At 39.2% G+C, this 22,905-nt stretch overlaps 1 protein-coding gene across 2 annotated transcripts in view; it reads left to right on the top strand.

The window, feature by feature from the left end:
• The window catches only part of FTO (FTO alpha-ketoglutarate dependent dioxygenase), a 339,023-nt gene that overhangs the window by 108,223 nt on the left and 207,895 nt on the right, over positions 1-22,905 (top strand). For both annotated transcript variants that reach the window (XM_019732370.3, XM_074314872.2), the window contains one exon: positions 9,025-9,168. In XM_019732370.3, coding sequence (XP_019587929.3) covers positions 9,025-9,168 — 144 coding nt within the window. The remainder of the gene's footprint in view (positions 1-9,024; positions 9,169-22,905) is intronic.

Below are 22,905 nucleotides of genomic sequence, written 5' to 3'. Positions count from 1 at the left end.
TTTTAGTTTTTATTGAAGTTACACGTTCATATAATTTTAAAAAGTCAACTATTTCTGTGAGGTTTGTTAAGAAAAAGCAGCAGTTATTGATGCCTTTTCTCCCCATTCTCATTTCCCCAGAGGCAATCATTTATATTCTTTTCTGTCAGGTAATGATTTTGATAGTTAATAACATACTTGCATTATTTTGGGCATTGTTATTGACTTCCTGATATGGAAAGTGAGGATTTACTGAGCCCTCTTTTCTCTCCCTGTCGGCCGACACATGCGCCCCCCTCAGGTTCCCCATAGTCCTGTGATAATGGTACGTTGTAATTTTGGTTACAAAATTTGGCTGAATCAGCATTCAGCCTTTATAGTTATCATGTCCATGGAAATGCCACTCAAAATCTTGTCTTAAACTTTGATTGGCTTTCCTTTTCTTTATGACTTCTTAGTTTTTTCCTTTGTTAATAGTGGTCTTGAGTAGTTTTCTATGTAGTTATCTCCAGTTAAATCCTATGCTCTCTACCAATTGTCTAAATCTCTCAAGAGCTTCAGAACCATCAGATATTCTGTCCATTTCATTGTCATGGAGAAATAGCTACCAGAGTTTTCCAATCTGCTCCGGTCTGGATCGGTTACCTTCTATGGCTTTTTTTTTCCCCCCTGTGGGATTTGACGTTTGGGGTGGCTCTGCAGAGAAGACGACCACATATGTCCCATTTTATGATATCCCTTCAATGTAATCCGGTGGATTCCCTTCATCTGCTTTGTTGATGACTCAGATTCCTGCATCCCATGTGTTTCTCTTTCCTGATTTGTTTATTTATTTTAGTGGAGCATATATATCCTTTAATTTTTCTTGAGAAAGGATACTTAACTGGTTATTTGTTGAGACCGCGAATATCTTAAATTATCTTTATTCTACCTTGACGTGAATAGATCCTTTCGGTATAGAAATCTTGGTAGGAAATGATTTTTCTTCCAAATTTTCTTTGGAGGGCATTACACCGAAGTCTTTTATCTTCCAGTGTTGGTGTTGAGAGTTCTGATTTTTCTTTATCCTTTATGTGACTATTTTTTGTTGGATTTTTTCCTAATGTTTTATCATTTCACAGTGATTTTTTTAATCCATTATACTGATATTTGGTAGATCCTTTTAATCTGGAAACCCATATCCATTAATGTGGGATATTTCATTTTATTTTTTTATTTTTTTGGGGGATGTTTTCTTGAATTACTTTGTTAATTATTTCTTCCTCTCAAATTTTCTCTCTAGAACCTGTTGGACGGTCCCTCTAATTTTCTTATTTATTCTCTTATTTTCAATATTTTGTATTTTTTAATCTACTCTCTAATTTCCTTAACATTATCTTCCAACTGGTCTATTGAGGTTATTTTTATTTTTAAGTATTGAAATATAGCATAGATCATTAACGAACAGCTTGGTGAGTTGCCACAAAGTGAGCATATTTATGGAACTAGTACCCCGATCAATAAATAAAACATATAAACACCCCAGAAGCACTCTCTTCCACAGCAGTAACCACTGTCTTGACTTCTAAGGCCATACATTAGTTTTACACATATTTGAATTAGAATTGTAGCTCCTTGAAGGCATGGTTTGTGTCTCGATCCTTCTTTGTATCTGCATGTAATGGACAATCCCTATTTGTTGCCCCAAATCGGTAGCATTGTTTGTTCTTGAGTAGTATGTGCTGTTCAGCTGCATTGCGATCACTCTCCAGTAACTCTTTGATTTCTGTAACTACAATATCTGCTTAGAGTAAGGATTCTTTTGATTTCATGTAGCAAATATGTGACCTAAATAGGCTTAATTTAAAAGACGAGGAATGATCTCACTTACTACTGAGACCAGAGGTTTCATTGGCTTCAAGTGGACCTTGTTTCAACAGTAATAGTGTGATCAGTTTCCAATTTCTGGTCCTTCATCTTTTGGCTCTTCTGTCGCTTTCTTCTTTTGAGGAAAACCAACTTCTCATGGCTTCCTACTGGTTACCCTCTAGCTTTTATGGTCACCCTCTTTCTTTTTCATGAGTTTTGGGAAGAGAAATTAAACACATACTTTGAGCCCTGGATAAAGCTTTGCCTGGAGCTAGATGAACAAATAACTAATCCTCTTTTGATTAATCCAGTTTGGTTCTGGTCTTCTTCTATGTTATTTACAACATAAAGGTTTCCTGTAAATGTCCAGAACTGTCTTTGTACTTTCCTGAGGAACTGCTGTGTCTATTGTTAGAAGCTTTGGTTTGGAGGATGTATTGTTTCAGAAGTATTTCTGCTTCCTTTCCTGATTTCATATTACACTTTAGATAATATAGTGGTTTTGAAGCTTTAGCTAAGAGCAATTTTCCTGTCCTTTTCTCACTTTCACTTTTCTCCACCAAGTCCATGAAACTTGATGGAATGAGGTTCTGCTATATATGTGAATATTTATATCTTCTTTTTTTTTTTTTTTCAAATGGTTAATCTGAAAGCTGACAGAGCCAGAATGATGTTGAAGGACTTTAGATTTTTCGGGAAGGAGTTTTCACCTTTTGTCCTGAAATCCCAGAGAACTTATAATTAATTTTACAGTTTTTCTCTGAAAAGAGATTATGTTTGTCTTGAATTGCTTGTCTTAAGGCTTCTGAGCGCAGTTGCTTGTTACAGATTCCGAGCTGGACTGATGAGCTTGACCTTTTTTCCTTCTAACTTACCTGAATTCTCCATCTTCCCAGGCCATTGAGTCCTCATGGAATCAATGAAGGGGGAGCTCAGTATCGGCCGCAGGCGTGACAACCAACAGGGAAAGCGTTTGGACCTTGTAAAACTGCCGCGGAGGATTTTCCTTGCCTGACCTTCCCTAGGGATACAGTCCTTCCGGAGTGTTTCCCAAATGTTCTTTAGCTTTCACCATTTGCCATTGCTTTGGAAACCTGCCCAGAAAAATGATACAAAGTCTGCACTTAGAAGCTTCTGCCCCCCAGAGTGAACAACAGGTCTGCCCTGTGAAGAAGTGTTGAGTGTCCGCCATTGTCCTTAGTAGAAGTCTAGATTCCTTGCTGGTCACAAAGCCTCCGTGTCCCAGCCTCTCCACCTCTCTAGCCTCTTCTCTTGCAAGTCCATGACATTCATAGGACACCTGTTCAACTCAGAATCGTTTATGTTCTTATACACCCACCCGCCATTGCCCTCCTTAAATGTGTCTTTCAAACCTCACACCTTCCCTTTTCACCTTCTCTCTCCCTCCATCTTTCTTTTCTTTTTTTTTTTTCTCCCTCCATCTTTAAAAACAGTTTCCCCGTCCCAGACGCTGGAATGTCATAGATCAGGGCTGGACAGAGAAAGCATCATTAGGCTTCACATACCAGCTGCCCATCTGTAACTTCAGGGTTTTTCCTGCCTCAAGATCTGTGACGTGGATAGGAAGGGACCTGCTATTAATACTTAAGCCTCTCTAGGCGTGGGGTTAAGGGAGCAGAGAAAATATTTTGCAAGGCCAAAGTCTTAGAAATCTTAGCGCTCGGCCAAAGAAATAGGGCTATTTTTTAATGTGTGGTGTTGATGAATATATACTTACATATCAGGGACATTACTGACATACGGTATTAATGGGGTATATTATTAAATATGGTACAAAATTTCAAGTGATATATTTTATTTGATTAGAACTGTCATCTCTTCCTTCATGCTCAGGCTTGTATCTTTTTTTCCTATGTAATGGTGGCATATCGCTTTAAAAATGTAAACAAAATATTTGATGGCATTTACCTTTTATTAAATGGAATTAATTTTTTTCTAAAAACTTGAGCATAAAAAATCAAATTGGCTAATTTTGCGGGGGTGGGGGGAGTCTTAGACATGTATAACTTACATTTAAACTTTGCATTCTTTTGGATTTTGTCCCATCTTTTCCTTCTTAAACAATGTGGTTAGTGGGAGCTGGGAATGTACCAAACACACTGAGACACTTAAAATCCTTCCAGTGTTACCGAGGCTTAGAGGCAAGTAGGAGCCTACCGTCCCTGCTTGTTTCCAAAATAACATGGGGCAAGACTAATCACTTGCAGTCGTAACAGATAATTACAAGTTGATTTTATTGAGCAAGTGAGCAACACTATACTTATGCAATAAAAAATTTATCCGACCTACAGCTTCCCTCCTCCCTCCTCAGCCCAAGGGGGAAACAAACCTTCAGCAAAACATTATTTTAATGAGCGCATTTCAAAGGTGCTGGATTTATGGGACACATCAGGAAACACTGATTGCAATTACTGTCTCTCTTTGTCGTTCAAGACTTTATTGGTGCCATATTGAGAAAAGTGCTAGGATGAAAGTGAGACGGGAAAGCAGTCCAGCCGCCTGGTAGCCTGTAAAGATTACCACGTATTAGCATAACCATACTCAGTGGTATGAAAACCGTTGTCTCTGTAGCTTAAAATCATTTCTTGTACAGTTAAATTGATGTGACCAGAGAGGGAAATAGCAAAAAACTTCTTAAACTATTTCTGTTGTTTTTTCACGTGCTACTGGCTACATCTGTTGTCATGTGGGTCCCCCTAGAATGAAGCCACCCAATGCCTTGGGGTATCACAAATAGGAACATACGATTTCTCAGATCAGTATTGTTTTGCTCAGTGGATCTGGACATCAGATAATTTAGCAGGAATGATTGTGTTGTATGCTAGTGTTAATCACATTCCACGAGTAGCTCGTTGTCACATTACGTCACCACTATTTTAGCCAGCCTGGGCTTCCTGACTATATGTGCAGTAGAGATCTCTGTCAGATCACGGATATCAGGACTCTAGAGCAGGGCTTGGCAGATGTTTCTTTAAAGGGACAGAGAATAAATATTTCCGGGTTTGTGGGCCTCATTTGTCTGTGTCTTTGCTATTCGCTCATACTGCTAAGTGTGAACACAGCCATGAACAGTGTGTGAATGAATGGGCGTGATGAGTGTGTTCCAGTTAAACTTTGTAAAAAGCAGGTGACAGGCCTGCTCTGACTGTGGGCTGGAACAAGGGTCAGAGACTTAAATGCCTGTAGGGACCAGGCAGGTACCGCAGATGAGTGACGTGGCTGACAGGGGCGGCCAGTAGCAGAGAACCCATGCTTTGTATACAAGGGGCAGCTGCTTCTTACCTGTCTCCACTGGTGACCTGTCTCCACTTTGTGTGCAAGGGGCAGCTACTTCTTACCTGTCTCCACTTGTGACCGGCTCAGTGATAGCAGACACTGTAATTCAAGAATAGCTGGAAATGTATAATTTTATGCAGAGTACATTTATCGGTGGGCAACTAACTTAGATATCTTAAGGAAACCAAGTACAGATCAAGCTGTATACCTTTGTGAGCTCCTTTCTGCTCCATGGGATCTAGTTTTGCAAATTCTGGTATTCTTAGGTATAGCTATGTATTACGTATAAATACGAACTTCCTGGGCAATGTCATGAGATGGAGATAAAATAATCCAGTTCTGATGCCGCTAACTAACCCTTCTAGTGCCCATGCGCACATCAGTAATTGATCATACCGTCTTTCCTGCGGGGCCTGGAGACAGTTGCAAAATTCTTCTCCACCAGGGCTCAGAAAAAACACAACCAATGAATTAGTTGGGTCCCTTGATATGTAAGGTATTTGTCGTCCCTGTTTGAGAGGACTCTCCTGAAAGTGTTTTTGGGCTTAACCTAGAAAATGGCTTTGGACGTTTCACTGTATGATTTTATTCTAGCTAAAAGCGGCTTAACTAAAGAGTATTTGAGAAAACATCTATCGGAAATAACTACAGATATGAGAAAAGGTGAGATTCTGTTCCTATGGCAGTATCCGATTTTAGATTCAAACTTAGGGAATTGAAGACTGTCCAAAGTTGGATGTGTCCTTAAAGGTCATTTAGTACCATTCCTTCCTTGAAGAGACCATGAACTTGAATTTCTGGTCTGATTTTTTTCAGCATACCTGTGCCAAGTCATGTGAATGAGTAGTCATAAAGGGGAGTTCCTGTTTTCTTTCTTGTACTGCCTTTGATCCTTGTGCACAGTTACTGTAGAGTAAGGCATTTGGAATTTAGGGGTGCTGTGTTGGGGGTATGCCATCTTCGATGCATGTACTTCTGGATTGTGTACGTGACATGTACGTGATACAGCCTAAGTAAAAACACGCTTTAGTGTTCATTTCGATCACATACAACTTTGCGTCTTGTCTTCCCTCATCACTTTTTACTCTACCTCTGTGAGTATAAACCCCACTTGTCTTTCAGATTTCATCTTCTCTAAGAATTCTGCCCTGGTTGTTTGAACCCTCTCTTCTCTACACTGTCTTCTCTACACTTCTTAGTATTGAGAACTGCACTAATTTAGCAGTGGCATGCCTTATTATGTTCTTTGATTTAATTTGTGGTGGTTTTTTTGTTTGTTTCTTCTTCCTGAATTCACATTTTCTTTTCTTGCCATCCAGCACGGCGAGGACTGTGAATGGTGTGAACTGAAAGAACATTTTGTTTTGAAGCGAGCAATTAGTACAAGGGTTCCTTGAATGCTTTCTGTGTGCCAGTGACTAGGGCTGTAAATGGATGAAACAGAGAAATGAACCCTGCCCTCAAAGATCGGAGTCTTAGTGGCTTCAAGTCTAATGGAATTTCAAGTGTTCTCTCACTTGTAATCCTTGATGGACATTTACTGGATGAAAAGCTGCCCTGGGGCATAGCTGTTTCATTCACTGATTTACCCCCGTGCCTGCGTCAGTGCCTAGTATATACTAAGTGCTCAATAAATATTCCTTAAATGAGCTTTTACAAGTTTTTATGGAGGGCCGTCTCCCTGCAGGACTGTTAGTGTAGGCAAATTTTTGTGTGTCCTTTCTGCTTCTTTTACGTGTTTTTTCCACCCCTGTACCCAGCCACATAGTTCTCCTCTCAGAAAAATCAGTTTAGTGTATCCTTCTTGAAATATAGGTACATATATACAAACACGTGTGTCTTTGTATTTTTCATACAAATTATAGCCTATTAGTTTCTTTCTCTTAAAAATATATCAGGTAGTTCTATATTGGTTCATAGTTATATTACTTTTAGTGCCTATGTAGTATTTTATTGCCTGCACATCTCATAATGTATTTAATGAGAAACTTATTGATGGACATTTAGGTTATTTATGATCTTTCACTCATGTAAACAGTGCCACAATATATATCCTTGCTCAAAAGTCATTTTGCAACCTCTGCAAGTAGGAATTTTAGTATATATTCATTAAAGTGGAACTGAGGAATGCTTCTAAGTTCCAAGAGTTTGTGCATTGCAATTCTGATAGGTATTGCCAAGTTGTCCCCTACAGAGATGGAGTGTGCCATTTTGCTAACACCGTATTTTATCAAAGTATTTGATCTTTCCTGATCTGATAGGTGAAAAATATCTATTGTGGCTTTAATTTGAACTTCTCTTAGATGACTAAGTTTGAACATCTTTTTATAGGTTTACAAACTCATTTTATTACCTCTTATGTGTTTTGCTTTCATAACTTTTGCCCATTTTTCTATTTGATTATTGATGTTATCTTATTGATGTGTAGGAGCTCTTTATATAGTGGGAAAAAAAATTTCCTGGCTGTGCTTGCTTGTTTATGTTTTCATGTGAATTGGACAATCAGCTGGCCTAGTTACCAACCCCATTCATCTGAAAATTGGTCCTAGTGGTATTTTTATTCGTGTCAAATTTATAGATGAATTTAGGAAGAAATGACATTTCCGTGATGTTCAGTCTTATTTCCCAAGAACTTAATATGTCATTACATTTGTTTAATAGTCTATTGTGTTCTTCATTAATATTTTAAAGGTTATCTTCACAGAGAGATTGTACATATCAGAATCTTACTAGATGTTTTTATGAAAATTTTCTGAATTTGCCTATTGCTTGAGATTATATTTTTCCTGGTTCACTTGCAGATAAACATCATATTTGCAAAAGAATATTTTTTTCTTGTTAAAAAACTTTTTACCTCTTTTTGTGTCTAATTGGGTCTCCTCTGTTACGCAACTCCAAAGGGCACCATTGTGTTGGCTATTCTTCGCAGAATAATGTTTAGTTATTGTGGTGATAAAGGACATTGTTTTCTAATTCTGATGTTTCCCTGTTAAAATATGATGCTGGGGTTGGAGTTGCGATAGATCAGTATTTTGTCATCTTAAGAAACATGATAGCCAGTTATTTCTATCTTATGGAGGTTTTTATCATGAAAAGATGTATTTTATTGAATACTTTTATGTATCTCTGGTGACTCATGATTTTTAAAAATTATGAATATGATTAATGTTAAGTATAAGTTTTTGCATATTGAACTGTCCTTGTATTTCTGGAATAATTTCTACTTAGTATTGTGGATGGTTATTCTTTCAATATCCTGCTGGATTTGGATTCTATTTCCTTATATTTATTTAGGACTTTGCATTGATTTTCAGGTGGGTGACTGCATGCGCATTTGTGTATTTGCGACTCTGTGTGTGTTTTCTCTTTGGATTTTGATACATATTATTCTATTTTATCTTCATGAAAAGAATTTGGAAACTTTTCTTTTTCTATGGTCTTAAACAATTTAAAGTGTGTTGAAATTACCTGTTCCTTAATTGTTTGGTAGAATTCTCCTTTGAAACTCTCTAGGCCTGTATTTTCCTGAGCAATTTAACAACTTCCTCTATACCTTTTGTGTCTTGTTTAGCTTTTCTATCTCTTCTGATGTCGCTTTTGGCAATTAATACATCACTAAAAACTAACCATTTAATTGAGATTTTCTAATTTATTTGCTTGGAGTTGAACAAAATAATCTTATTTTCCTTGGTATCTGTGGTTATTTCCTCACCATTTTAAGATGTTTCGATTAAAAAATAAATTGATGTTAAAAATATTCTAAATAATTTTTTTTTAATAAATATGATGTAAAGGAGGATATTTTTATTAAAACTTAAATTATTCCTAAGATAGCTATTGTAAAAGTCAGAACTTGAGATGAAACATTTCCTTTTTGGTCACTCTGTTCTCTTTTAACAGGCCCGGAAGAGGAAAATGAGGAGGACCCTCAACTCGAAGGCAGAGATCCTGATATTTGGCACGTTGGTTTCAAGATCTCGTGGGACATAGAGACCCCTGGTTTGGCAATACCCCTCCACCAAGGAGATTGCTATTTTATGCTTGGTAATTAGCTGGATCAAATCTTTGCTGATGCTCTGTTGTGTAAGGTTTAGATTACTGGGTACATATTTTGAATATATCTTTTCAAATATGTTTCAAGTATTTTACAGTGATAGTAAAACTTCTCCATGTAACTATGTAACTAGTTTTTTTTTTTTGAGATAATGCTAATTTTTCAAAGTTGCTTTTCTTTTCATTCTCAGTCTTTACGGAGTTCCCTAAATGTGCTAAACAATTTCCAGGACTCCTCATCAGAGCTACTAAGTCATCAAAATCAACTTATCAGTGTGAAGTTGTTTTTTTTTTTTTTCATTTTTTAAAATATTTTTATTGGGGAATATTGGGGAACAGTGTGTCTCTCCAGGGCCCATCAGCTCCAAGTCATTGTCCTTCAATCTACTTGTCGAAGGCGCAGCTCAGCTCCAAGTCCAGTCACCATTTTCAATCTTTAGTTGTGCGGGGCTCAACCTACCATCCTATGTGGAAATTGAATTGGCAACCTTGTTGTTCAGAGCTCCTGCTCTAACCAACTGAGCCATCCGGCTGCCCCCTCAGTGTGAAGTTTTAAAAATAGTTCCCTGTTGATATAAATTCTCACTGAGGAGGGTTTTTTTTTTTTGTCAGTTTTGAATTTAGTTTCTTCTCAAAAACAGCTGACCTGATAACGGCTTTTCTCTGCACTTGTCATTTAGTTCTTTGGGAAGCAGTATTTCAGCTGTGGCTAAGCCAGCTGAAGCTGTGGGGTTTGTGGGGCTTTGTTTTTCCTTATTTGCTCTAAGTTTTTTGTTTTGTTTTTGGACTTTCCTGCTTCTTTTCTGATGCACAGGGAGTATACCAACAGCATCCTTTCTTACTCACTAAGCATCTCAGGATTTGCTCTCTCCTTGGCGGTGGCTCCTGGTTATTCAGGGTTTGTTTCACTCTTACCTGGGGGTTCTACTCACGTGTTGGTTTTAGAGCTGATAAGCACCAAGACTCAAAGCAAGTATTTATTACAATAATTATTTCCCAATTGAGCATTCGTAGTACATGCTCTGGATGCTGCATAAGAATCTGGAGGAGACATTGGGAATGGAGAAAACTTGGCCCCTGCCTTCTAGGAATTCACAGTTTGCAAGTTCAGCCATTACGTCATTAAGCACTTTCCAAATTTCACTCATTCCCACATCAGCTCCGAGGTTCTTGCCATATCCCTGTGCTACCTTACTGTCACTTACATAATATTTCTAAATAAAGTCACCTTTTCCCTTTTACTGGAATGAATTCATTTTAGTAGATTTTATATTACTATGTTAAGTGCAAAACCAGTATCGCTTGGCATAATTAGAAGAGTTTTATAGAGAAAGTAAAACAGTATTAAGTGCCTGCAACCTTTTTTTTTTCTTTTTTTTTCCTGAAGGTCCTGCTTCTGAGTTCTCTTCTGCTTTTGATAAAAGGGGAGCTTAGTAACTGTTAGAGAGGTGTCCACTGTATAATGGTACATCCCTGAGATGTCCTGCTTGTCAGCAGGAAGGTTGGAAGGTCATTTTGTAGGGAATCACTTTCTCACAGTGTGACTCCCTGGTACTTAATATTGTGTCCCTTTGTCGCTTAAATTCTTCTCATGGGCTGATTCCTGCATTTGTTGAACAGGATGGAAGGAAGCCCTAAATCTCAGTGCCTTCCCTCTGCACGTGGCCTTACAGTTTACACATCACTTTCCCATAAGCCAGCTCATCCAGTCTCGAAGCAGCCTGTGAGCCACCGGGCTCACGCAGATTGTGCTTTTCTTAAGTGATTGCCTACGGTTTACTCAGTACGAGGCAGAACAGGGACCAGGATGGGTCCCAGGGTCTCTCTACAGGTGGCCCCTAACTTAGGATCGTTCGACTTACACAATTTTTTGACTTTACGATGGTGCGAAAGTGGTGCCCATTTCAGTAGAAGCCGTACTTGGATTTTGATCTTTCCCCGGGCTAGCGCTGTGCGGTGACGCTCGCTCCTGATGCTGCTGGACAGCGGCAGCAAGCCACGCCTCCCGGTCACCCAGGCGACCACAAGGGTAAACAACCAATACGCTGCAGTGTACACTGTGTGAGATGATTGGCTAATGTAAGTGTTCTGGGCACGTTTATAGAAGGCTAGGTTAAGCTGTGAGGCTCGGTAGGTGAGTTTATTAAACACATTTTCAACCTCCGATCGGCTTATTGTGACGTAACCCCGTCGTAAGTCGTGGAACCTCCGTAAAGCGTTTTTCCTCCCGCTAAGGGATCATTCAGACTTGCTCCCTATACCCTGAAATCTCTGTGTGGGAATGTTTTTAGGTTAAGTTCATATCTTCCTCTGCCTCTCCCAGGCCTCCGATACCAAGTTTCTATTCTGAATTCTCTGCCCCATTGTTGAGTATCGTCTGTAGGTAAAACAGGTACCGTGTTTCCCCGAAAATAAGACCTAGCTGGACAATCAGCTGTAATGTGTCTTTTGGAGCAAAAATTAATATAAGATTCGGTCTTATTTTACTACAATGTAAGACCGAGTCTTACATAATATCAGACCTGGTCTTATATTAATTTTTGCTCCAAAAGACGCATTAGAGCTGATTGTCCAGCTAGGTCTTATTTTTGGGGAAATGGTATTATTTCATTTTTTAATGTCAGATTCGGATATTTACCTTGAGGATCAATGGGTGTTCATTTCAGCCACTTAAACATCTTTCCTTTAGATACTTTGTTCAGGAGTTTCTATTAACAAATTGAATCTTTAAAAGAAATGAGTCAGAATGGTGCCATTTTTGATAGCTTTGTTAATTTTCTGTAGATAAAAGCAGTAAATACATACTGTAAAAGTTCAGCTACCTTTCATTTATTTATTAACATCTCATGTGTTCTTCTCTGATTTGAAAAGTAATGTATTCTCACTGTAGAGAAAAGAAACTGAAAAGTAAGAAATGAAAATATAAAAATCTGCTTCATGCGGATTTTTGGTATGTTCCTTTTCAGTCTTTTTTCCTACACATATATATGTCTGGAATAACAACCACATTTATTGGGGAGTAACAAGTCAAGCATTCTTTTAATCTTTTAAATAACCCTAAAAGTAGTATTAGCTATATTGCAAAAGAAAAGATCAAGGTTAGATTGATGTAGTTACTTAGCTATGGTTACACAGCTGATAAGAAGCATGGATTGGAACTTGGCATTTTGTTCCACTGGGGCTCTGCCACCCCATGTTGGGTCATGCCTCCTCACCCCCTCGACGCTGGCCTCTGCTGTGGGCTTCTGCATGCCCCCTCTCCCTCCCTCAGCATTGATGCTCGACCTCACTTACAGGCTTTGGGACTGCATTGTTCAGGAAGGGAAAAATAAGAGGACAACAGTCCATTTGTTTCTTTTCAATTTCTTTTTAAAGTTAAGTTTTATTCTTGCCTCTGAAATAGATTAATAATGAAAATATTAACTAATTACATTGTCCTTTTGGATATTTACATTTTGAATATTTGTATTTTGAATATTTTGTTATAGTGCATATACATTTTTAAATACATATTGGGTCCCTTTAGCTATTGTAGGTGATAATACTTCTAAGTGAGTGTTACTATTTTATAGGCGCTAATATCCAAGACATACTATCTGTTCCTGATTTCCCAACTCCTGCCTTCAGATATAGGTGAAATAGCTGGTACCCCACTGACGGGCCAAGCACAGCACAATGTACCCACAGTTTGCATTTAGAATATATTTTCTTATTAAGATGTCATATTGGATTTCTAAAATGAATTTTCCTCCGTCTCCTCTTAAACAAAACAAAACAAAAATGAAAGCAACCATGGTCAAATGCTCCCTTTTCTCTTGACTCTGGAAAATCCAAGTCCTCTAAGGAGCTCTGTGGAAGGACCTCGGCCCAGTGCTGATATCTGAAATCTGAACTTCATAGCACTTATGAAAAGGAAACAGTTTAGCTCAATTTATAATAATATATTGGTCTGCAGAGGAAGTGCAGACTGAACCCTGCTGTCTCAAGTAAATACTCCAGGGGTGTCTGATGGGGGACTTGTCGGGTGCCTGTAATAAATCCACTGCCTGTGGGAGTGACTGAAGGCCCTGCTGGCAATGCCTGAGGACACGCTTAACTGGGGTTGTCACGGTTTTACTTTTAAATTGGAATCTTTGCCCTAATCTCAGAGTTAGACATGACTAGATTTGCAAACAGATTTACAATTTTCACTAATTTTCCAACCAGGACTTCAAAACACACTTAGAGGAAAAAAATATACTCTGGTCTTTTTCAGAGTAGGATGATTTACTTTGCCACAGATGTTTTCCATAGACTGAATGTAACCTGGGAGTTAGGGACTTAAAAGTGACTTGGAGACAAACTATGGGTTTTTCTTTTTTTTTTTAGTGGAACAGATTATGCAGTTCAAGGGACATCAACCAAATTATGTTTCTTAAGCAGGAGCCGGGTGTGGAGGTGGGGTGTTTCAGGACAAAGGTGAATGCTAGGTAAACAATTGGGGCACCCCCACCATTCCCCCCACCGCTTAATTTATTATTATTACTTTTTACATGTCACTGTTCCTGACTCCGTTCTCTCTGGTGTCTTTACTTTTGTTACCTTAAATCCAACTGAACTCATTTTCAAATATCTGGTGTTACTATAACAATCAGTTATTTCAAAGTTACAGTTGCCCAGTGAAAATTCCACTGCAAAAAAAGAGAAAGCAATGTAAATCGAAATGCGTAATCTTTGTTTGTTTAGGTTTTGCTTTACCTCACCAACAGTTTGGGGTAAAACCCTGAACAGGCCATGGGTTTTCTGTCAGGTGACCAGGTTCCGGACTCACTGCATTGTTGTTGCCTTTCTGAGTCTCTGCCCCCCTGGCCGACCAGTGGGCATGATACTTGCTTCCCAGGGTTATTGTGAGGCCTAAGAAGAAAATGGGCGGGCAAGTGTGCTGCAAACGGTGATGAATGTGGGGACGGATGATGAAGACTAGGCCCGGCCATGGTTATCCGAGAACCAGTGAGGCGAGGGGGTGACAGAAGAGTGCCGAATGCTGTGTTCTTATCCCGCTTCCTGCCCCACGTTCTGCCGGCTTTGCACCGAACTATTCCATATATATTTCCGTAGCTCATGAAGGAGCTATGGGAAAGGGAAATCTTACCCATCGATTCTTGAGGCTGCGAAGAGTTCACATGTGGCCATGGTTGAACCAGAGCTCTTGGTAACCACCGTCTTACCCTGGTTGAGGCTGAACTGACAGTCTGCCCAGGAGCTTTTTCTAGGTGAGGTGCATGGTGTTTGTAATACCTGCGACTCAGAGCAGCAGGGCCCGGAGTGCTGGGGACCTTTGCTGTGCTCCAACCTGACAACAGGGCATGCTTCTCTTTGGGGGCAGCAAGAGCCACTCTGGTTGGTCAGTTGCCCTCCGAGCAGGGAGAACAGACACCTTTAGGAGTTTAAAGTCTCTGAACTGAGGCTCCTCAGGGACTTGACTTTGAGACTGGTATCTTAGTAAATCCTCCAGGTGTGCCTCCATCCTGCCCTGTTTTAGACGTTTTATTCAAAGGAAAAGGCTTTTGTTATTTTTTTTTCCTCTGACCCCACTCCCTTCCTCCCCCAACCTCTGACTGACCAACTGAAGTAAAAAGTACCTGTAATTTATGGCTTAATCATAAATTCTAAATAATTATACTTTATTACCTCTCATGGGTCTTGAAAGGTAGGTGCCATGTTCTGCTTTCTGCCAAGGCCAGGGAATAATAATACAGAAACAGTAATAAATTATAACTTCAGGCTGCAGTCGGTAAGCTTGAGGAATTGCCATTTAAGTGGAAAGTGCTTGAACAGCCAAATGAGCACCTGTCATGTTTATTTTCACTTTGAGAAGTAGAAACATGACAGTCTAGTTTCAACTGCTTGTCCAGTGTGAACTTCCGGCATTCTCTTACCTTCTCGGCAACTGCACTGTTTGCTCCTGCTACTTGCTTTGGCTGGGTGAGGGTGCGTCTCTCTTCCTGAGACGTTCTGCCCCCAGATGCTGACATTTTCAAACTTGCAGTTTTGGGCCTGATGCCTGGTTTGCTTTTGTTTTGTATTCAGGAGAGTTCGGAAGAGGGCATGGCTTGTGAATATGCTCTTGAGGCTAGGAACCTGAGTGCATTCCTAGGTAGTTGAAAGGATTTGCCCACCTCTTATGCTTTCTCACCACATCCAGTCTTTTTGCTTAGGTCTTTATCATTTTGTCTCGAACTTTAATTGAAATATGTGGGATGAGTACCTGCTGAGGGCCAGGCACGTTTCTGGAGGCTTTGACATATTTTATTTGTTTCTCAGAACCAGCCTATCGGGTACTGTGTTTCCCCGAAAATAAGACCTAGCCGGACCATCAACTCTAATGTGTCTTTTGGAGCAAAAATTAATGTAAGACCGGTCTTAATATAATATATAATGTAATGTAATGTAATGTAATGTAATGTAATGTAATGTAATGTAATATAATATAATATAATATAATATAATATAATATAATATAATATAATATAATATAATACAAGACTGGGTCTTATATTAATTTTTGCTCCAAAAGACCCTTTAGAGCTGATGGTCCGGCTGGGTCTCATTTTTGGGGAAACACGGTAGGTACTCCTCGCCCTCTGATCCCCACTTTTTCCCAGAGAAGAAGATGGATGGATATGTGGGATTGACTGCTAGTGGATACATGGTTGCTTTTAGGGCTATGGAAATGTGCCTCGAGTAGTTTGTGGTGATGGTGGCACAATCCTGTAAATATACTACGATATAGTGAATCGTATACTTTCAATGAGTGAATTGTTTGGTGTGTGAATTCTATCTCAGTAAAGCTCTTTTAGAAAAGGAAATTGATGCTTAGAGAGGTAAAATAACTTGTTCAAAGTGACATACGTAGTGAAGCTTGTGTTTGAATCCAGGTTTTTCTGGGACCAAAGCAGTTGTTACTTCCATTGAGCTTATCTCTGCTAATTACAGTCATGGAATCTTTTGTCTTTGAAAATGTGGAGAAAAAAATAATTGAACCATGAATAGATAAATACACATATATTCTCACCATAAACGATTCAAACAATATGGAAGTATGTAGAATACAATCTAGAAGTGTTCTTTTACCTTCCTTTCCTATCTGGTCCATTTGTAAGTATTAACATCAATATAATTATGTTAATTTATGTACACATATGTTGCTGTTGCTTTTAAAAACGCACGGAAGGGACTTTATTATATAGATTACTGTAATCGTAGTATGTCCTGGAGATCTTTTCGTGTAAGTATCTTATTCATCTTGTTATTGGTATTACAAAACTAATATATGTACGAGGAAATAAAGATTCACACAGTTGAGGATCTGAAATGGAAAGTGAAAAACGCTTTGCCACCTACCCCAAGTTCCATTTCTTAAAAGTAACTAATTTTCACTGTATTTGCATTATATTCTTTAAAGGGTTACCTCCTCAACTCTTGAACATATGCTTAATACTTCTGTTTCTTCATCGAACGTCTTTAAGTTCATCAGTTTTTCCGTTAAGAAAAAATGTGGAATTGGCTGTCTTACACTGTTTCTCACTCTGGCTAACTTTTGTTAGTTAACGTTTAGTTTTGTTTTTCATTAACTTTATAACCAACGTACAGATACTCTCTCTTGACGTTCAGTATGTACGATAGGGAATTAAAGTTCTCTTTCAACTGTATCATTACTTTCATATTTTTGAAGTTTATAATGTTTACATACTTATCTGTAATTTTGATAAACCTACCATGCTTTTGCTGACCCGTGATTATCAATTTTGAAAGTCAGTACATAACAGTGTGTATGTATGTGTTATTTGTTGCAGGACCAAATAGGATGGCTGGATAATCCACTGTGATCACTAAACCCATGTCAATGGAAAGGGAAAGCTGTCAGCGTCAGGTCGAGATGCTCCTTCATCACAGGCTCCAAAGATCCATTTTAGCTTGCTTTGTATTTGAACCATGACTTTCTTGTGTAGCTCTCCCTCTCCGCCAGGAATTCATAGATGCCTTTCTTTGTTCTTATTGCTAGAAGAATCAGGCTATAGTGATATCTCTATGCCAGTAGATGTTTTGTCATACTATCTGTTTAATGTTTTGGTAAGTACTGAATTCTTCAAACTCACCTGGCACAGTTATCATACTGAGATTTCGTCTCATTTCACTCCTTTGCTAATTCCAGTTACTTGGGTCCCATGTCTTCCTCTTTCTTGGAATTTTCTAAAAATGCCTTCTAGCTACAATATTTTACATTCCTAAAAATTTGTAACCTCTCCAGCACCTAACACAATACTTTGAACATGGTAGGTACTTTAATAAATATTTATTGAGTTAATGAGCGAATGAATAACCCAAGGATTGGCTCTCTTTTTTTTTTTTCTTCTCATTTCATGGCATTATGTCTTGGCCATATAGCAAAAGGAAATATTTATTCTGTCTTTGAAAGCTCTTGGCTGCAAAAGGTTTTGAAATCCCTTCCCCAAACAGATGGCCCATTCATCTAATACTTGGATCTCTAAAGATACCTTTTAGACTCTTCCGTGGCACTCTGTTCCTTCAGTGGCCATGCTTTGGTTCTCTATTTCTAGTCCAAATACCCATGTGACGTCCCAGAACTTTCCAAATTGACACAATGCCTGGATCAATCGGTATATTCTCTTTCAAATCTTTTATAAGAAAGCCACCAAAGGTAACAAAAATGCTGGTTTCTTTTAAGCTAAGGAGGGATGTGTTACTGTGAATTGTGAGATCCTTCTATTCTTCCACGTTTCCTTCAGTCAGAATCCTGCTGTGTTGGGATAATTCTGCCTCTGGGTTGGGTGAGTGGAGTTTTTTCCCTTTGGCTGACAGTCTTACTCTACCATCTTTGCCTCTCTATCTACATAACATAGCAAGAGCTGTGGAAAAGAATGTTTCAGGCTTTTAATTTGATTGCATATCCTGTGTGTATGCTTTGCCATTTCTGTCACAACAGTGGAAGAAGGACCATGAATGATGCATTTTTTATTTTATTTTTTAAAATTAATCCTTGTTGAAACTTTGAGCCTAGAACTAGACCAGGAGTGAGTTTGTCTTTTCCTGAATCAGTCCCTACAGCAGATGTCAAGGCCAGGCTGTGTGCCCCATGATGGAAGATTAACTAAACTCTTCCTGTGGAATAATTCTTCTAGGCTCAGTAAACATTTAAAAATGTTTAAAAACATAAATTATAGTCCTCGGTCAATCTATTGTAGTGTCTTTGGCCTAAAATTGGCACAAACGTTTTTCCCTTGTCTTTGTTCACACTGCTCCCTCTCCTGGGTCATGCTTTTCCCTTTATCTAGGTGTATGTACATCTCACCTGTTTAGGGGCGACATTAAAAAAATTTAATACCCGCAGTGCAGGGGCACCAACCAACTAGTGCAGATGCCGTAACTCTTCCCTTTTTGCACTATAGTGTTTGATACAGAAGTCTTACCTACTAGAGCCAAGCTTTTAGAGAGCCGGCACTATATTATGTATATTCTCGTATAGCACACAACACTCAGTGCCTTGTACATAAAAGGAACTTGCCCCATATTGGTAAAGCACATTCTTTTTTCCTTCCTTGGTGTTAGCTAGCAACCGTAGCCATCTTCCTCCATTGCCAATGGAAAATGAGACGTGAGCTAGGGGTGACCAAAGAGGGGAGTCCAAAGTTATATGACGAAACAGAACGTAGAGTCTTCAGTGGTTGCTTCCGTGTTGCTCATCAACTTTATATGGAAAGTTCTGGTCCCTGCAGTTTGTTGGGGGTAATGGGCAGAAGGCAGTGATGGCTCTGCGTAGATGGAGGGGGGACAGAAGGAAACTACTTCATTCAAGTTGTGTGTCAACGTAAGCCCTGTCCCTTCTCATCGTTTCATTCCCCCTTTCCCTTTCGCCCTCCGGTCTGTCTCTTGGGGACAGTTGCAGCCTGGAAGAGTAAAGGTAGCCCTTGCTCTGGTGGGGTTAACGTTCTTTCTGCATATTTAATAGCAAAAATGAATGATTAACCTCAAGAATCTATTCTCTTCCCAACCCAACGACAGACAACGCATTCCATGCAAGTTAATTTAAACAAAAGAGGGGGGAAGCTGTGTACCCTGGGGTCATCTTCACCTGGTACTTGTTTTTATACAAGAGTTTTCCCTCCCACAGAAAATCGTATTTGGGGGAAGGTTTACTAACGAAAGCTTCTCCCGCCATCACTGATGGCTGTGAGCCATCGTCTTTATTTGGGGAGTGAATACCTCTTTTCTGAGGCTCTCCTCAGTAACTGTCTCCCTTTGGATCTTTCAAAAATAGTGATACTTACTGTTTTGTTTTTCATTGCTAAGTACAAACGTAATAATACATAACATGAAGTCAAAGATGCCATCAATTTTCAGAAGTTGTCCAATTTCGGAGATGCTAAATACGAAGAAAAAATGTGTGCCTTGGAAGTGATGAAATATGGTACATGCTCTTTGTAGAGAACTTACAGACTATCAAAGTAGATAATAAAAATGCATAGTAATATCACCATACAGCGATAATATAATTTATAACTAATTGGTCTAATTCCTTCTAGTGTTTCTTTCTGTATAGTGGGAATATATGTTTACTTCTTTTTAGAAACTATCATATTAGGTACGACATTTTGTATCTGTCTTTTTAAAAAATAGTTTTGTATCTTGAACATGTTTTCTTCTTAAGTACTCCTTGAAAGTTTTTTTTTGCAAATGTGGCTTCAATATTAACCGCCTCTTTTTGGTCATTTCATTCATTTCCGGTGTTTGGATATTATATACATTGCTCCGGTGGCCATCTTCTTACATCTGTTTTTGTCTGCATCTGTTCTTGAGGAAAAATTGCTAGAAGTGGAGTATCTGGGTTAGGGTGGAGGGTGTGGATATTTTAAAACTGTACTTACTATACTGTCAGACTGTTGTACAGAAAGACTGTTCAATTTCCATTCCCACCTGCAGTGTGTGCAATGAGGTTATCAGTTACTTTTACCCGCCTCCTTTACCTCATTCACCCTAGACAAGACTGGGCACTACAATTTAAAACTCTTTTTTGCCAGTTTAATCGGTGACCATAACATGCTGCTCGTGTACATGGCATTTCTTTACATATTGATGAGATTGTGCATTTTCCACGTTTGATGGCCATTTGTATACTTTTTTCTGTTGCTGTCCATTGGATGATCATTTTTCCATTCTTCTGTTGAGTGTTTTTCTTGACATTTATTTTCTTAAACTCTTCTGCTCGCTTCCTAGGTATTTTTTAAATACACCCTTTTGGATTTTTGACTTAAAATTTTAATATATTATTGTTTGGGGCAAAGCATCTTTACTTGCAATATTATTTTCCTATACTTGAATTAACTTAAATAACTGTATTTGAAATTATTTGCCTACTTTTATGCTTGCCAGTAGTCTTTTTATACTGTGGTTTTAATTATGTTGACTGCTCCCCTGGTCAGCTAACGTGTAGGTTCTAACAATTTTTTCCTGAAGTCTTATGGCAGCGTATTCTCTGAGTAGTTGCATGATCTGAGTGGTTTTCTTTACCTTCGCTTATTAGTGTTTCCTTGAATAGCTATAGTATTCTTGACTAACAAAGTTTCCACCTTAAAACTCGAGATGTTGTCCATTGACCTCTGATATTTGATATTAGGGAGGTGTCTGAGGCCATCTTCATTTTGATTCTGCTGCGGTAAATTATGCTTTCTCTTTGCACATTCATACTTTAATATTTGAATAGAATACGTTTATGTACTTGGTGAACCATTTTGTGGTGCAGACACAGGCCTTTACACACCTTTGGAAAATATTCTTGTATTGTTTTTTTGATTGTTCTCGTACTTTCTGTTTTCTAAGGTGCTTGTTATATGTATTTTGGCTTCTAGAATCTGTCTCTCGTGTCTTCTCTTTTCTGTCACTAATTTTCATTTTTCCCTCTGAGTTCTAGGAGAATTTTTTCACTTCAGTAATTTGATTTTTGTGCAGCAGGCGTTTTGTTGTTCACTCCATTCATCATCATTTTACACGAAACAACACTATGAAAAAAAAATTAACTGCGAGAAATGTTTCCTGATCTCATGCTGTCCCGTCTTCATGGCTAATTGCCTCATTTTCGCAGATACCGTGCCTTGTTGAATCAGGTATCTTCTCAAAATATTGAGACTGATAATAAAACATGTTTTCTGTCATTTTGAGTAAAACTTTTTCAGAAGCGACCGTTTCCATCAAAGCGGTGTCTTTCTGTGGAACTGCAGTACTTTCGCTGGAGTCTAGCGATTCGTTCCTGTCTGTTTCTCCTTGTAGAAAGGGGACTAGTACTGGCTTTTGGTCAAATAGGTGCTGAGAGTGTTTCCATGAAAACGTAGCAGAAAACGTAGCAGAGATGGCTAGCCAAATCCTTCACTTGAAGGAAGAAGGGAGAATATGGATCCTCACAGGGCGAGAGAAGAGAGTCGACAACCTGGAGTGAGTAACTAGCTTTTGTCTTTGTGGGGTGTAGTGGACTGCTTGCGGTATGAGCAGGCCATGGCAGCCTTGGCCCATCGTAGCATACTGCTTGCCCCCCTTTCTTACGTCACCAGGGCCTGGTTCTTTTCTCAAAGTGACACCTTTTGCCAGAACACACCCTGAGGTCTCTGAGTACCACAGGTTGTGTGTATTTCGTGCTGCTCTGCAGAGGCAAGAGGCCACCTTCTGGGCGCCCCATAACCTCTCACCTTCTGCCCGTCACCTTCTGAGTTAGGGGTGAGCTCTACTCTCAGGACCTGCTTAATGTATTTCTCAGGATGCAGCTCTTCCAGAGTAGACGGTCATGTGTCAACCTTCTTTAACCTCCTCCCATCTTTACTGTGTCCAGCACAACTCCTTGCAGTGTCTGGCTTATCGAGCACCTTTCCCAAATATGTAGTGCTGAAAGAAGTTTCCATCCCATTTAATATTTCGTTGATCGTCTCCTTGGGAATCTAGGAATGGGGCAGCTAGAGGCCTGAGTTTATACGGACATCTTGCTGGGAAGTTTCCCTTCCCCCCCTTTCACTGGCTGTTGAATTCTGAAAATGATCTCAGTCATGGATGTCTCCACATCTAAGAAAAATAAGGTCATAAATATTAAGATTGAGGGATGAGAATGGACAGGTGAGTAAGAACGCAAAGCTTCAGTGATCGTGTGACACTGGGAAGATTGGATTTCAGTATTGGGCTTATTTAGCTCAGAAAGGCTTACTGAGTCTTTAGCAAAGCTCTTGATTGTTACTTTAAGAAATTTGGGGTGAAATAGCCCTAGCGACACACTGAGCCGCAACACCGAGGAAGTAACGGCTGGGTTAAATTTAGAGGGGCTACTGTTGGGGTTTGTCCGTGGGGAGGTGTCTCAGGATAAGGGACTTCAGTGTTAAAACCAGGAAAGTCCTGGGCATGAATCGGTCACTGTAGCGTAAATGACGCCTTTGCATCTGTGGTCTTTTATATACAAGATGACATTTCATGCTGCATTGCGTGTCTGGAGCTCTGGTCCCCCGCTGATGGAGCACGCAGCATTGAGCCAGCTCACTGTGAGCCTTTGCTCGTTTTGTTTTTGGTGAATACATTTCATTCTACAAGCTCCGATTCCACTTGAATCTAGAGCCAGTCCATTTTTAACTGCATTCTGAGATAGCTGTGGCAAGTAGCCACTCTTTAATGTTTTCTGTCTAAAAATTTATTCAGAGT

Source organism: Rhinolophus sinicus, chromosome 8 (genome assembly GCF_057876585.1).
Source record: "Rhinolophus sinicus isolate RSI-liver-muscle chromosome 8, RSI-T2T, whole genome shotgun sequence".
In the NCBI taxonomy this organism is placed as follows: Eukaryota; Metazoa; Chordata; class Mammalia; order Chiroptera; family Rhinolophidae; genus Rhinolophus; species Rhinolophus sinicus.
This window is presented reverse-complemented; position numbering and strand designations above follow the sequence as displayed.